General features: G+C 50.2%; 1 protein-coding gene across 1 annotated transcript in view; it reads left to right on the forward strand.

The window, feature by feature from the left end:
- Nucleotides 1–16,897, forward strand: part of LOC147725878 (putative E3 ubiquitin-protein ligase HERC1) — a 1,064,842-nt gene that overhangs the window by 157,510 nt on the left and 890,435 nt on the right. The window contains exons 9-13 of the mRNA XM_086963380.1: nucleotides 4,384–4,528; nucleotides 5,030–5,201; nucleotides 6,524–6,658; nucleotides 11,979–12,144; nucleotides 13,657–13,782. Coding sequence (XP_086819506.1) covers nucleotides 4,384–4,528; nucleotides 5,030–5,201; nucleotides 6,524–6,658; nucleotides 11,979–12,144; nucleotides 13,657–13,782 — 744 coding nt within the window. The remainder of the gene's footprint in view (nucleotides 1–4,383; nucleotides 4,529–5,029; nucleotides 5,202–6,523; nucleotides 6,659–11,978; nucleotides 12,145–13,656; nucleotides 13,783–16,897) is intronic.

Genomic DNA, 16,897 nt, shown 5'->3' on the forward strand with positions numbered 1-16,897 from the left:
CCCTCTGGGCCTAGGCTAGCTCGCCCATGCTGAAGCCGGCCCTGCGTACACACCATTACTGTGACTGTGCATCGATGAAAGGAGCACTGGCTCTTTGAAGCTGCCGGTCTCCTTTTCAATGTGCAGCCAGGAACCCGGCCTAAGGAGGGGCAGGGATTCCCCTGTGGGCAGGTGCAGTGAGTGACTGCACCACCTGCAGGGCGATCCCTGGATGTCCCTCGATGGCACACACTGTCTGTGCACCACCTTTAGGTGGCACACCAAGAGTGTACTTTCTGACGGCTTCTGCCTCTGCGCCCATGTCTATAATACTGTATGGTTGCTAATGCAACAAATTTGCTCATTCCCATTGTGCCACAACCCTATGCGAAAGAGGGCACACCCTATAGGGATGCAAAAGTGCACATTTAGCGCTGGCCTCATCTCTATCACAGAAGAAGCAACGCAATCATCTGCAGTCCCTTCTCTAACAGCAGAGTGGCCTGGGGGCTCACACACAATGCATACCCCCATTGCTTCGCCAGGGCCCTTTCTATGCTTAAGTCTCTGGCACCAAGCGTGGTGCCAGTGGTGGTGCATTAAGTATCCCGAGCATGTGTGGTTGATAGCATCATTCGTGTCTGCTTTCTCTCTTTCTCAATCTCTAGGTCTCACTCGCTCTCCTCTCTGTATCAGTTGCAGATTGTTTCTGGCTTTGTCAAGTCTTTTCTCTGCTCTCGCTCTCTCTTGCTTGTCTCTCGATTTCACTGGTTTAGCCTGCTCTCTCGCTCTCTAACTCTCTCTGCTTTCTCACTTTTTCTATTCTCTATTGCTCTCTAACTCTCTGCTCTTTCCCGCTCTCTTATCTCTCATGCTCTCTTGCGGTCTCTTCTCTTTCTTGCTCTCTCTGGCTCTCTTGTGCCATCTCCTCTCTCTAGCTCTCTCTGCTTTCTCTCTTTCTCCATCTGCTCTCTTTCTTGCACTTTCTGCGCTGTGGCTCTCTCTTCCTTTCTCAAACCTCACTGCTCTCTCTCTGGCTTTCTCTGCTCTCTCTTTCTCTCTCTGTGCTCTCTGTTGGTCAATCTTGCTCCCTCACTCACTCTTGCTTGCTCTGCTCTCTTGCTCTTTCTGCTCTCTTTCTCTTTCTGCTCTCACACTCTCTCTTATCTCTCATGCTCTATCACGCTCTCTGCTCTCTTGTGCCATCTCCTCTCTCTTGCTCTCTCTTCTTTCTCTCTTTCTCTCTCTGCCCTCTTTCTTGCTCTTTCTGCTCTCAGGCTCTCTCTTGCTTTCTCAAACCTCGCTGCTCTCCCTCTGTCTCTCTCTGCTCTCTCTTGCTTGCTCTGTGCTCTCGCTCTCTGTTGCTCTCTCTGCTCTCTATTGCTCCCTCTGCTCTCTCTTTCTCTTTCTGCTCTCTCGCTCTCTCTCTTGCTATCTCTCTCTCTCTACTCTCTCTCTTACTCTCTCACTCTCTCTTATTTCTCATGCCCTCTCACGCTCTCTCGCGCTCTTTGCTCTTTTTTGCTCTCTCTGGCTCTCTCAACCCATCTCCTCTCTCTTGCTTTCTCTGCTTTCTCTCTTTCTCTCTCTGCTCTCTTTCTTGCTCTTCCTGCTCTATGGCTCTCTATTGCTTTCCCACTCTCGCTGCTCTCTCTCTGGCTCTCTCTGCTCTCTGGATCTCTCTTGCTTTCTCAAACCTCGCTGCTCTCCCTCTGGCTCTCTCTGCTCTCTCTTGCTCGCTCTGTGCTCTCGCTCTCTGTTGCTCTCTGTTGCTCTCTCTGCTCTCTGCTCTCTCTTGCTCACTCTGCTCTCTCTTCCTCTTTCTGCTCTTTTGCTATCTCACTCTCTCTACTCTCTCTCTTGCTCTCTCACTCTCTCTTATCTCTCATGCTCTCTCGCGCTCTCTGCTCTTTTTTGCTCTCTCTGGCTCTCTCGAGCCATCTTCTCTCTCTTGCTTTCTCTGCTTTCTCTATTTTTATCTCTGCTCTCTTTCTTGCTCTTCCTGCTCTATGTCTCTCTATTGCTTTCTCACTCTCGCTGCTCTCCCTCTGGCTCTCTCTGCTCTCTCTTGCTCTAGGCATGGGCGGAAAATCCGTTCCGCTCGCGGATTTTGCGGATTTTCGGGAAATCCGCAATCCGCGAGATTTGCGAATTTCCTGCAAAATCCGCAAATCCGCGAGCAGCGGATTTTGCTCGCACTGCTCGCACTGTTCGCGTGAGTTCGCGCCCCGCGAATAAGTGCGAAATTGCAGAAATATGATCTAAGCAAAACTGAAAGTAACTACTTACCAGGTTCAAAAGTTCAGGCACATCATTAGTAGCCATTTCCTGTAGTGCTTCCTGAGGGGCCCCTCCAGAGTTCAGTTGCCAGTTGAAACTATTATGTGACCCTGCTCTGAACCTCAGAATAGTTACACATATGCCACAAAGGTCATGAATTACAGCTAAGGGAGACAAGCAGGAGCCAGGCTGGAAGTTAAAATCCATTAATCAGCCCCTAATTCATTATTGTCAGTTGGGGCAGGGCAGGTGTTGTAACTAATTTTGCAACAATGAAAGCACTTAGCAAGTGCAAAAGATCACTAATCAGGGCGCACTAAGGAAGCAGGTGCCAGCTAAAAAAATATTCTGTGACACATTAATCAGCCCCAAATTAATTCAGGTCACTTGAGGCAGGGAAGGTGTGCTTTGCTTTGCCGAAAATAATGTACACTGGACAACCAGAGGGTGTGGTGATGAAACAGAGGGTGGCATGGGTGGGCCAGAGGGTGGCATGAGTAGTCAGAGAGTGGCAGTGGTGACAGAGAGTGGCAGTGATGAAGAAGAGTGTCCCAAACAGGTTGGACACGTAGAAACAACAAGTTCGCAAAACTTGCGACCCGACAGGTAAGTTCGCAAATTGCGAAATTGTAAAAACCCTCGCGAACTGGCAGAAACACGGGCGAACACAAAAAAAAAAATCCGCAAATTCGCGGGAATTCGCGGATTTTGCGGATTGCGAGTTCGCAAATCCGCAAATTCGCGGATTGCCAATCCGCAAAATCCGCTCATGTGCTCTCGCTCTCAGTTGGCCTCTCTTGCTCCCTCTGCTCTCTCTTGCTCTCTCTGCTCTCTCTTGCCCTCTTTGTGATCTCGCTCTCTGTTGCTCTCTCTTGCTCTCTCTGCTCTTTCTTGCTCTCTCTGTGCTTTTGCTCTATGTTGCTGTCTTTAGCTCTGTCTGTTCTCTCTCTCTGATCTCTTGTGCTCTCCCGCTCTCTCTGCTCTCTTTTGCTCTCTCTGCTCTCTCCCTCTCTCTTGCTTTCTTTAATATCTCATTTGTTCTCACACTCTCTCTGCTCTCTCTTGCTCTCTCTGCGCTTTCGCTCCCTGTTGCTGTCTCTGGCTTTCTCTGCTCTCTTGTTCTCTCCGTTCTCTCTTGCTTGTTTGCACTCTCTGCTCTCTCAGCTTTCTCTGGCTCTCTCTGATCTCGCGCTACCTTTGCTCTCTTTTGCTCTCTTGCTCTCTTTGCTCTCTCTTCTGTCTCTGCTCTCTTGCTCTCTCTGCTTTCTCCCTTTCTCTCTCTGCTCACTTTCTTGCTCTTTCTGCTCTCTTGCTCTCTCTTGCTCTCTTTAATATTTCTTTTGGTCTCACACTCTCTCTGCTCTCTCTCCTGCTCTCTCTGCACTTTCGCTCTCTGTGGCTGTCTCTGACTTTCTCTGCTCTCTTGTTCTCTCCGTTCTCTCTTGCTTTTTCGCACTCTCTGCTCTCTCAGCTTTCTCTTGCTCTCTCTGATCTCTCGCTCTCTTTGCTCTCGTTGCTCTCTCTTCTGTCTCTGATCCCTCTTGCTCTCTGCTTTCTCTCTTTCTCTCTTTGCTCACTTTCTCGCTCTTTCTGCTCTCTTGCTCTCTCTTGCTCTCACTCTGGCTGCTCTCCTGCTCCCTCTTGCTCTCTCTGCTCTCTCTTGCTTTCTCTGCACTTTCACTCTCTATTGCTGTCTCAGGCTCTCTCTTCTCTCTCGTTCTCACTGTTCTCTCTTGCTCTCTCGCCTTCTCTGCTCTCTTTTTTGCTCTCTGGTCTCTTGCTCTCTCTTGCTCTCTTTACTATCTCTCTTGCTCTCGCACTCTCTCTGCTCTCTCGCTTTCTCTTGCTCTCTCTGCTCTCTTGCTCTCTGTCGCTCTCTGTGGCTCTCTGCTCTCTCTGTTCTCTTGCTCTGTAACTCTCACTTCTCTCTTGCTCTCTCTGCTCTCTCTTGCTCTCTCACTCTCGCTGCTCTCTCGCTCTCTTGTTCTCTTTTATTCTCTCACTCTCTCTGCTCTCTCTGGCTCTCTCTGTTCCCTCCTTCTGTCTCACTCTCTCTCTCTGGTTCCATTCAGAATCCTCCCAGTATCTGTTGCTAACTGATTCTGCCTCTTCCTCGCGCTGCAGGTCTTTGCCTGGGGTTGGGGCGCTTGCCTCGGATGTGGCTCATCTGAATTGATGGTCCTGAGACCGCAGACAATCGAGGACCTGAGAGCCATCAAAATAATCGACATTTCCTGTGGAGACAGCCACTGCCTCGCCCTCTCCCAAGGTAATGCTTTCAACAAAACTGTGTAAATGCTCGCCCGGGCGTTGAGCCCTGTGCACACTTACTTATATCTATGTGAACGCTCACTTGGGCAGGGAATTGTGCAATACCTACTTAGAACAATGTGAACACTCACCTGGAACAGGGTCAAGACTGATTTGCATATAGCCGGGTACAAATTGGGGTGGTGGGGTGAGCAGAAGAATGATGGATTAAACCCAGATCCTTGTGATTGGCGGTGAATGTTTGCGTTGTCCATCAATTGTTTCTTTTGCACTCACCTGGGCAGGGCATTGTGCATCATGCACACTTCCTTATACCTATGTGAACACTCATCTAGGCAGAGTATTGTGCCACAGGTGGCAGTAGCACCCAGTGCCTTGCCTGTCAAAGCTTCTCTCTTCTATCTTGATCAGCACTTACCCCTCTGTCACCGCACAGCACCACAGGTCTACTTAGCCATCTCCCAGTGTCTTGCTTCCAATTTCTACTCTCTGTCCTTAGGTCATGAGGTGTATGCCTGGGGTAACAACGCCATGGGCCAGTGCGGACAGGGCCACACCTCGACGCCCATCACCAAGCCCCGGAGAGTCATCGGGCTGGAGAACCGGCCCATCCAGCAGATTACAGCAGGCACATCCCACAGTCTGGCGTGGACTGCACCGCCGATGGACAGGTAAGCCTCAGGCTCTGGAGCCTAGACGAGGAAGCCATAGAATCACCAAAGCAGGGGAGGCAGCTCCACTGGTCAGCCTGTAATCAACGCTTCAGCGTCCTGCCACATAGGAATCCACAGCAGATAAACATCTACTGGTTGGATGCTGATGGTCATTAATGCCTCAGTTTCTGCTCGTGTCTATCTATGAGCTCCTTGAAGGAGGTGCGATGCTTACACACAGGGCGTCCGTGCCGGGACTTAGGTCCATCTTTCTCAAAGGCGACTGCTCTACTACCCTTTTGGAACCACATTTGCTTCTTGCCAAGGTGCTCCCTATGTGCCCGAAACAAAGGTGGTGCCGGGGTAGCCAGGGTAGTCCCCAGTAGCAGTGGCAGCCCTTGGTGAGCACTGAATGAGGCCCCTAAATGATGGAGAGCAGAGAAACCCTACAACATTATCAGGAAAGGGAAACCCCCAAGCATGGAGCCAAAGTCCAGTTTACTATCTAGAACAACTGGTACTCAGAGGGCTGAAGTAGTAGAAGTTGCCTCACTGATTAGGAATAGATAGATGAGGGCCTCAGACGGCTTCCCCTTTGCAAACTGGGAAAGTTCACCGTCTTTCCTTTTGCTGCACATGCAGACACAGGGTCCCATTGATGGCCAAGTGCAAACTACCAGCTAACTTGCATCCTGCAAGCAGTATGTTTACTTCTGATGTTCAGAGCATACTGCGATACTGCATGGAGACGGTGTCCAGCAGGCATGAGTAACACTGTCCCGGTGTAAACATACTGCGATACTGCATGGAGACGATGTCCAGCAGGCATGAGTAACACTGTCCCGGTGTAAGCATACTGCGATACTGCATGGAGACGGTGTCCTAGTCGGCATGAGTAACACTGTCCCGGTGTAAGCATACTGCGATACTGCATGGAGACGGTGTCCTAGTAGGCATGAGTAACACTGTCCCAGTGTAAGCATACTGCGATACTGCATGGAGGCGGTGTCCAGCAGGCATGAGTAACACTGTCCCGGTGTAAGCATACTATGATACTGCATGGAGACGGTGTCCTAGTAGGCATGAGTAACATGATGCTGGTGTACACATCTTCCTATAGTGCATGTCAATAGTGTCCAGCGGGCATGAGTAACACTGTGTCCTAGCACGCATGAGTAACACGGTGCTGGTGTACGCGTCTTCCTATAGTGCATGTTGATGCTGTCCTATCAGCATAAGTAACACTGTGCTGGTGTAAGCTTCTTCTGATAGTGCATGCAGATGATGTCCCAGCACACATGAGTAACACTGTACTGGTTTTCGCTTCTTCCCACACGCAGGCAAATGGTGTCCTGGCACAGACCGTACTGTGTAGACCTCAGCGAAAACACCTTTACCTTCCTCCGAACATTCCTGGAAAGATTCTCATATTCAGTGGATAAACCACCCTCACGGGCACCCTTCAAGTCTGACAGGTAAGTGCAGTAAGAGTTTGCTTTGCATCATCCTGGGTACTGCCTGTTCAGTTAATCGCCAGTGTCCCAAGACCTTGTCCTTTACAGCTAGGAGTGCCCAAAAACCCCATTGACCAGAGCCTCACCTGGACCAAGAGACATGAACCATCTCCTGAATGCAAGAATAACCCTGCATATTGTGTGTGGGGGGGTCTCCTCCCAGAACACCAGAACATTGCCCCTTTAGCAAGGATGGTGGGAGTAGGGTACCTAAATACTTCATCAGAATGCATACTACCGTGTCCATCCACGCATTTAAAGATCGGTGCTGTTGCGGCAAACCACCCAGCGCTTAACATAGCCCACCCTTGGCGGTCGCCCCTGGCTTGTCCTTACCATACCTTTAGTAAGGCCCTGTACTGTTGTTGTAGATGCAGCCTTTGCATCTTTAATTGATTTTTGGAAACATCACTTAAAAGTAAAATGCTGTCCAATTTTCAATGATTTATATCCTTTCGTTTAAGCGATTCAATATTCCCTATGGTCAGTACGGTACAACACGGTACATAATGACTGGTCAATGCTCTCCCCGGAAAATACCACCCATCCTGCCTTACCTCCTTCTCCCCTGGGTGCTTAGCCTGATTGCCCACCCCCAGGGGGTGGAAAGTGCGCTAGGTGTTCGGGAATAACTTGCCCAAGAAATGGGTGGGGTGGCCCATACGGCTTTGGACCATGAATCCTCCCCAAACTGGACGCAACAGTCTTTGTTAGGTTAAGCTCTGCATATCGGTGCAGCGGTCATGTTACCCAGGAGACTATCCTGGTGCCTAAGGAATGAGATGTGCAGTCATGTCTGGGGCTTACTGAAAGAACACTGTTTTCAGTTTCTTGCAGAATTCTAAGATGTAGCTGGAAGGGGAGATCATTGTAGGCTATGGGGCCAGAGAGGGAAAGGCACTGCCCTCAGCTCTGGCTCGGCCAATGTGAAGAACACGGAGAAGGCAGGCCAAGCGCAGGTGTCTGGCTCTTGATGCAGCTGTTAAGGGATGGTGGACCTTGACTGTGGAGTGCCTTGTACGTTTCTTAGGAGTTTGAAGAGGGTGCTTTGGTGGATACGGAGGCAGTGAAGGTCCTTGAGGTGTTTGGATATGTGTGTGCAGATTGGCAGTTTAAGAGTGAGCCTGGCTGCAGTGTTATCTATACCATGGAGCCTCTTGGTGAGTTGAGCTCCGATGCTAACATGGACGGCATTGCCGTAGTCCACTCTGTTGGTGATTACGGCTTGCATGACAGATCTTCAGGGGTCCAGCCTGTCTTGAGGATCTTGAGAGTGTAGAAGCAGGTGGAGGTGACCTTGTTGACTCGGTTGGAGATCAAGGTTTGTTTGTTGATTTTGATCCCTAAGTTGCCAGCCCAGTTGGACAGGCTGAGTGTCGGTCTTAGCTCTGAGGGCCACCAGGCTGAGGACCAGAGAGAGGTGCCTTTTCTGCATATGACCACTTAGTCTTGTCAGTGTTGAGTTTTAGGCAGTTGTTATTCATCCAGTTCGCAACGTCGGACTTGCAGTTGATGACGTTAGCTTGAGTTCTGAGGTGTCCTCCAAAAGGAAGAGGATGAGCTGGGTGTCTTCGGAATAAGAGATGATGCTGAGCTCATGAGCGCTGATGATGTTGGCGAGCGGGGTCATCTAGCTGTTGAAAAGAGTAGAGCTATGCAAGGAGGCTAGAGGGATGCCACAGATCAGATGGGAGGTAGGGGCTAGGTAGGGGACTAAGGTGACTGCTTGGGTACATCTGAGAGGAACAACGTTATCTATCGGAGTGCTGGTCCACAGTTCCATCCTCGTGGAGGCGTTGGATGGGGATGGGGTTGGGGATTGGAAACGGAGTCAAATGCAGCCGTGAGGTTGAGTAGGATAAGTTTCGCTGTGTCCTCCTGGACACCAGGTAAAAAGTAGGCCAAAAAAAAGAAGGGGTGGGGTCTGTCCACCTTGCATCGGGCTGTGACTTCACCTCACAATGGGCCCAGCAGTCTCTCTTCCCCCAGGGCTGGATTGGATCTTCAATCTTGTCCTTTCTGAGCCCCCTCTAGAAACAGGGGAAACAAGTAAAAAAACAGAAACCAGTGTGAGTGGCACATGGAAGCTCTCAGAAGTGCTCCCACCCAAGAATATGAGCCATGGAGGAGATTATCCCCAATATGCAAACTGGGAGGAGGCGACAGAGAGCCCACCAGACACCAGGGATAGAGGCCGTAAAGAATGAAGGGGTGACTTGCCCAGGCATCGGGCTGCACCCGCAGAACAGGTCCAGCACTCTTTCTGTCCACCATGGGAGGTGGATTTGAGATGTTTACTCCAATGTAGCCCTCTGTGGGGCAGTAAACCCTCTAGATACCAGGAAAAATGACAAACGACAGAAGGGTCAGAGTGGCCTGACCTGGCATTGGGCCATGCTTCCCATCCAGAACGGACACAACAGACTTTCTGCCTCCCCGGGGTTGGATTGGGAACTGTGCCTCTAATCTGCCCCCTTGGAGGGTAGAAAACAAACTAGACAACAGGGGGAAAAAGTTTTTAAAAAATGGAAGGGGTCAGAGCAGCCCACCAGTGGCGGCTGCTATGGAACGGTAGTGGTGAGGCATAGGATAAAAAAAAATAAAAAAGATCACTTACCTGATTATAGCTGCAGTTTCTCCTCTGTCATCTTCTCTTCCTGGCTCCCGGCAGCACATAGGCTCCCCTAACCCAATCACGACGCTGCTGTCACCAGCATGTCAGCAGCATTGTGATTGGTCTGGGCCGCCAGTTTGGCTGCTCAGACAGTGCCTGGGAGCATTGGGACTGTTCTCCACCTGGCTGTCCAACGCAGCCAGCTGGAGAAATGTTAAGTGTGCATGACTGTTTGGCCAGCCCAAGACAGCCAGCCAAACTGTCATGCGCACTTATGGTGCATACATATTTCCTCCTCCCTGTAACCCAAGCCCCGCCACTCCTTAACCTGGCCCATAGCCCATACTGATAATATTGTGTTATTATCATTTTATGTTTCCTTTCTCCACTGCTCAGAGTGTAGTGGGGCAACGCTCCTCCACCTTAGAGGAGAAGCCGCCACTGCAGCCCATGCAGGCATCAGGAAGTGCCCCCACCCCAGAACAGATGCAAACATTTTCCTGCTCCCCTGAGGGTCGATTGGAGAGTTTACCCCCAAATTGCTCCCTGTTGGAGAACCAAATAGAGACAAGGAAAAAAGATCAGCAAAAAAAAGTGTGCAGCTGGCCACCAAGGCACCAGGACCTGCCCACACCCCAAGATATGCACCACGGTCTTTCTGCCCACCCTCGGCGCAGATTTGGGGAGTTTACCCCAATCTGCCCTCGGGGGCAAAGAGACCACTAGACACCAGGGGAAAAAAGTTGTAAAAAAGGGAGGGTGTCCCACCCAGCATTCAGGCTGGTTCCACACCCCAGAACAGTTACATCAATCTGGACTGGGGGAGTTTAGCCCAATCTACCCCTTGAAGGGGGGAGAAAACCCACCAGACACCAGGGAAATAAAAGTAAAAAAGAAGGAGTTGGGGCGCCTACCCAGGCATTAGGCCATGCCCTAACCCAGGATAGGTGCAACAAATGTATCTGCTCCCCTAGGGGTGTATTTGGGGTGTTTGTCCCCTATCTGCCCCCCGGGGGTGTAAAAGCTCACAAGACGTAAAGGAACTTTTGCATGGCAGAAAATACAACAGGTAGGAGTGGCCTAACCTAGCCCCTCAACCAAATGGGGGTATACTATGTTTACAGCCCCCGTGCACCCCAAAGGACATAATGCCCACTGGACACCAGGCATTGTTTATAGATAAAAAGGAGTGGAGGTAGCCCCCATTGGCACTTGCCCATGCCCTCACCCCAGAACATTATTGCCCGACTGGTGGGTGGATGGGGGGGGGAAAGCTCACTAGACACTAAGAATTTCCCCACAGCTAATAACACAAGTGTTAGGGGTGTCCCACCTCACCCTGACATCAGTCGATATCTCTACTCCAAAAAGACCCTTACAGTCTTTCTGTCCCCCTCTCCGGGGGTATGATAGGTAGTTTGCCCACACTGTACCCCCATGGGGAGTAGAAAGCCCTCTAGACAAAAAGGATTATACTGGGGCAAAAAAGACAGCCCACCCTGGAAATAGAGTCTGTCTGGTAGATAAGGGTTTTCCCCCAATCTGCCCCTTGGGGAGCAGAAAGCTCACTGGATGCCAGGGATATTTTTTCAAGAAATAATGAGGTTGGGCCTTTCCTGATATTTGATTCTTTTGAACATCATTTTTTGCATATGTTCTGGCAGAGTGGGGGAAGATACCAATTTCCTTTCATTTGCTATGCTGAACAGCTGCACTATTCAGGCACAAAGTCAGCTGGCAGACTGAGAATCCTACTAAACCCAGACATTTCTGAAAACACCAGAAGGCATCCAGGGTGGTATGCCATGCAAACTTTAACTTAGGCTAAAATCTTCCATTTTCTGGGTGGGGAAGTTGGGGCAGCTGCAGGGAGCCACAATATTCCTATCTCCAGCATTCCCACACTTCTCCCAGTAAAACTGTTCCCACTTGCAACAGGAACAAATGAAACCAGGGATCATGTGAGAACGTTATTGACGTGCTGTGGTCCCTGGTTTGATCCGTTCCTGTCATGGGCGCCAAGCTAAGCACCCATCCAGTTCCAAATGTTTCACAGAAAATATCCTTAAAGAAACACATCAGTTGGTCTTTTTTATATTTCTTATTTTAGTGTATATGACGTCTGCTGTGTTTTTTTCTAAAAATCAAAAATATTTCCTGATTTAAAGCCACCTAAATCACCCATCCTCTTCTGCTAAAACAGGACAGAATTTGCTCTGGCCCCTCCCCTCTGAGTCACTTCCGCTTTCGTGTTTATGTCTCTCTTTTACGTGTTTTATTTTCAATGCATCGAGGTGCCCACTCATTAATTATGCCTTTCACTTTTTTCCTCTCCTCTCCATTCTGGCCTCTCCTTCGTGGTTCCTACAAGAACCTTGATCCATTCACACTTCCAATACTTCACTATCACCCCTTAATGCCATATGACTCGCTATGCTATGACGTACTCTGCAACTTCAGTAGACGTGCATGTTTCCGCAAGGCTCTGACACGTGTCATGCACAGTGTCATGATGCTGTCCATGAACGCCATACTGCCTGTGCTCTGTGCCATGGATTATACCATGCCACCACGCTGCTCCTTGTCCACGTGTTCTCCATCTTATACGGGGCCTCTTTGGCCACAGGATCTCCAGGTTAACCTAACACCCCTGGCTCTATTTTTCAGAGAACAGCAGCAGTTTGTCCTGCTGTGCCTGAAGCTGCTGTCCACCCACCTGTCCCTGGCTCACCTCATGGGGACTGGTGCCTCCCTCTTGGGCTCCCAGGCGGCCCCCCTGCGGAACCTGCTCTTCAGCATGATCGACACTCCGGTGACCGAAGCCATCCACCAGGTGAGCTTGATTCCTCCACAGGTGAGCTGGAGAGCTGGACGCCTCCACCAGGTGAGCTGGAGAGCTGGGCGCCTCCACCAGGTGAGCTTGACGCCTCCACAGGTGATCTGGACGCCTCCACAGGTGAGCTAGAGAGCTGGAGAGCTGGACGCCTCCACCAGCTGAGCTCGATGCCTACACAAGGTGAGCTTGATGCCTCCATCAGGTGAGCTTGACGCTTCAACCAGGTGAGCTTGACGCCTCTACCAGGTGAGCTTGATGCCTCCACCAGGTTAGCTCGATGCCTCCACCAGGTGAGCTCGACACCTCCACCAGGTGAGCTCGACGCCTCCACCAGGTGAGCATGATGCCTCCACCAGGTGAGCTCGATGCCTCCACCAGGTGAGCCCGATGCCTCCACCAGGTGAGCTCGATGCCTCCACCAGGTGAGCTCGATGCCTCCACCAGGTGAGCTCGACACCTCCATCAGGTGAGCTCGACACCTCCACCAGGTGAGCTCGACGCCTCCACCAGGTGAGCTCGATGCCTCCACCAGGTGAGCCCGACGCCTCCACCAGGTGAGCTTGACGCCTTCACTAGGTGAGCTTGATGCCTCCACCAGGTGAGCTCGATGCCTCCACCAGGAGAGCTCGATGCCTCCACCAGGTGAGCTCGACACCTCCATCAGGTGAGCTCGATGGCTCCACCAGGTGAGCTCGATGCCTCCACCAGGTGAGCCCGACGCCTCCACCTTGTGAGCTTGACGCCTTCACCAGGTGAGCTTGATGCCTCCACCAGGTGAGATCGATGCCTCCACCAGGTGAGCTCGATGCCTCCACCAGGTGAGCTCGACGCCTCCATCAGGTGAGCTCGATGCCTCCACCAGGTGAGCTCGATGCCTCCACCAGGTGAGCTTGACGCCTCCACCAGGTGAGCTTGATGCCTCCACCAGTTGAGCTCGATGCCTCCACCAGGTGAGCTCGACGCCTCCACAGGTGAGCTTGATGCCTCCCCATGCTCCTGTCCTAGGGGTTCTATGTGATTCTTGAGAAAAACTTATTGAGGAAGCTTTTCCACTAACCATTTTCTTGATTTTTTCCAAATTCAATGGCATTCTCAGGATGTCTCATTCCCCCTGGTGAAGGCATTTCATGTCCACAAAAGTCCTTTCAATATCTTGTTCCAGGATCATGGAGATGCCTTGTTTAATTTTCATAGGTGGTAGCCATGGTACACTTTCCCCAGCCCTGTGTCTACAGTCCATTTGTATTATTAAGGGTCTCTCCCAAACCATTGCCATCCTTTCCATCTTCCTTTCTTCATTGCTTTTCCTAACTATATATATATTTGTGTTTACCCCATTCACAATCCCTGCTATATCAAAGTGCCTTCACCCCTGCCTTATGCGCTAGTTCCTCAATTCACCTATACCGTTGTACCCTTCCCGTACCTTAGCTCCTCGACCCCTGCCTATTTACTGGTACCTCTGTACACATCTGTCTGGTCTGATCTCTCTCCCTGCTTCCTTTTCAGGCTGTGAAGGAGACCCTGTCCATCGGTGCTTCCTTACTTCTGCCTTCGCTCATGGAGCGGATAGAGCTGATCCACTCGCTGCTGCCGAAGGATACCCAGGACTGGGACGGTCTCTCTGAAGGGCAGGTAATATCAGAAGTGGCACCTTTGGGTGCGGAGTGAAGCCTTGGGGAGTGTGAAGGGGGTCTCTGAAGGGTTCTAGTAAACCAACAGGTGCAATTACCGAAGGGGGGCTGCTCATCAAGTGCTGTTAGACACCCTGTCCGCTCACTCAGCATTCTAGAACGGACACACTGGGTTGGCTCGAGAAACAATGCCTTTGGTACAATGTGGTACCATTACCACGCGGTCAGTACAACGACCGCGTTGTTACCATGCACACCATTACAATGCAAGCCATTGCACCAACTTGCTGTAGGGGGCTCTAGGTGTTGGATTTGCAATCCAACACCTTCCCTACTGGTGTACAGACTGGAGTTGGAATAGTAAATTATACTATTCCAAACTCCAGCGCCCCCTACAGCAAGCTGTTGTAGTGCTTGCGTTGTAATGGTATGCGTGGTAACAACGCGGTCGTTGTACTGACCGCATTGTAAAGGCATGGGTTGTAAATGCATACGTTGAAACGTCATATATTCATTGGCTCACTTTGGTAGGCACCTGTGTGCTTAGAGTCGTACGGAGCCTGGCATTGAAAGCCTCTTGCAAGCTCCCACAACCCAATGTATTGCTCCTTGCTGATGAGTGACAATCAGCACAAACCCTTTGTTTAAGGATATGCAGCACTTGCCAACTCTGGGTGGCAAACACTTGACTGACTGTGAATATGAGCATTAATGAGGGCTGCATCCACCAGAGTGCACTGGGAGGTCTGGTGTTGGCTGGTAGTCAATAAGCTCTCCCCCCGTTTAAATGTCCTAGTTGGTGAAGATTTGATTTGATTTGATTTCATTTATATATTTATAAAGCGCGCGATTGCCGGAGGCGTCTTGGCACTAAAGTTCGATGCGCATCGGATTACTGATGAGGTGAAATGCTGACTTACCAGAGGAAGAGCCACGTTTTTACTGCTTTTATAAAAGACAAAAGCGAGGGGCTGTTTTTTATTGTAAGAGAGAGAAGGTTCCAAGTTTTGGCTGTCCGCAACAGAAAGCTTCTCCCTCCCCACCTAGCCTGCTTGAACGTAGGTACTTGTAAAAGTTTTGCGTGAGCAGATATCAGGCTTCTTGCTGGTCCATACCATTTCAGGTGTGTTCTCAAGAACTGTAGTCCTGAGCCATGAAGGGCCTTATAGGCCAGACATAAAGTTTTAAACATGATGCTTTTTTCCACCGGTAACCAGTGGAGGGCCCTTTGTCTGTGAGAGACTGGCTCAATTCTGGGAATATCCAGCAGTAACCTAGCTGCTGCATTCTGCAACGCTAGAGCTTTGTTAGCTGTTGGGCTTGAATCCCTGCATACAGAGCATTGCCATAATCCAATCTGGAATTAAAGGGGAACAAAAGGGTGTATTCTTGCGATCATTTTTTAAATGTACCGGATAGTTGAAGACTTGTTATTTATCTGGGCGTTAAAAGTCAGTTTATCATCAAATATAACTCCCAGGTTATTAACTTTGCCCACTGGGATTGGGCAATCACCCAGACTGGAGGCCACCATTTTGGAGACCAGAAATCTGCATTTGATCCTAGTAGCATAACTTCGGTTTTATCACCGTTCCGTTTCAAGCAGTTAAGCTGCATCCATTGATTAACCTGCATCTTGCAGTCATTAAAGCGGCCGGCTGTTTCATCTACCTCGCTAGAAACCGACACCACTATTTGGGTGTCGTCGGCATAGGAAACCGGCAAAAACCCACACTGCCTGATGATCGATGCCAAGGGAGCAACACAAATATTAAAAAGAGTGGCAGACAGAACAAGGGTCCTTACATAGGGCTCTGACACTGTGCAGTTTGTGCAGAACATGTTCCTCACCCTCAGAGACGTCCATGGAACCCCCTCTTCAGCCGCCTCCTCCCCTGCACCTTCCTGATCAGAGACCCCAATTGACATAGTAGGATAGCTGATGCTTGTCTCTGGCCTCCAGCAGCTCACAGTGCTGAACAGTGCCTCTTCTCCTTGGAACCAGTGACCCAATGGACTGGTCCTTAGTGCTTTGAGGGAAATTGAGCCCTATTGAGATGTCACAACCGAAAGCCCCTGAAGTCCTCCATACCTGAGGGTCAAATCTTATTTCTTTTTTAGGTCTGGCAAGCGGCAACTTTAGCAAAGCTGACATCATAATCAAAAAACAATTTAGAAACTGTATACGGAGAAGGCCTTGGTGTCAGCCTCTTTGTTGTTGACCATCTTTAGGTAACTCAGCATTTGCTTGGTCATCAGCTGTGCAGGTCTGGTAGTGCAGTGCTTCTGGGGCTGTGCAGGGACACACATTGCTGTCCTCATATAGACTTCCTGTGCTCCTGCACAAGAATAATCCGCTCTTGCTCCCTCAGAGGACCACCCAAAGCGATCGGTGCCAATGCGTGGCGCTCAACGAGCAGCAATAGTGCCATGCCGTGTGTGCTAGTAACACCTGGAGGGCTAATGCCTTGCTGCATGATGTACTACTCGTGCCAGCAGCAGAAGCGGGGTCAGTTTTCAACATCTCTGCTCCCAGCACCAGTACAGTGTCCCTAAACCTGTCACACATGCCCAGAGGCCCTCATGGCTAAGAGAAGGGCGGCGTGCCGATGGGGGAGAGGTAGGGCGCCTAAGTTTAAAGAATGGATCTCAGATTTGATAATGTGCCAGGAAAGACTCTCGACATATGCGGACCTGCTGCCAATGGCCTCCAGGCCCAGAGATGCTTGGGCCCCATTGCAATGTTATTTACTGGCCCATCCGAGAGAAGCGGAGTGATAGCACAAAGTGCACTGTGGGGAGAAATGTAATAGGAGGGTTTTTTTTTAGACATGAAATGTGCCAAGAAAATATGACTGTGCTAATTAGGAGACAAACTGAAGTCGGTGGGAGCTGGTTGTCGAGGACGCATTAAAGTGCATAGATACAAGTTATATTTATTAACATGTGTAGCTGTATGTGTATGCCTGGGAACATCACTGTACTTTTGTAAAAATAGGATGCCTAGCTATCTCACGACGCATATAATTATCCCTATAAAGCTGTACCACTGATGTAATCTGACTGCCTACTTGAGACATATTTGCACTGCTGTAAAGTACCTGATATGTATCATT

The sequence above is a fragment of the Lissotriton vulgaris genome, chromosome 3_1 (assembly GCF_964263255.1).
Source record: "Lissotriton vulgaris chromosome 3_1, aLisVul1.2, whole genome shotgun sequence".
NCBI classification, from domain to species: Eukaryota; Metazoa; Chordata; class Amphibia; order Caudata; family Salamandridae; genus Lissotriton; species Lissotriton vulgaris.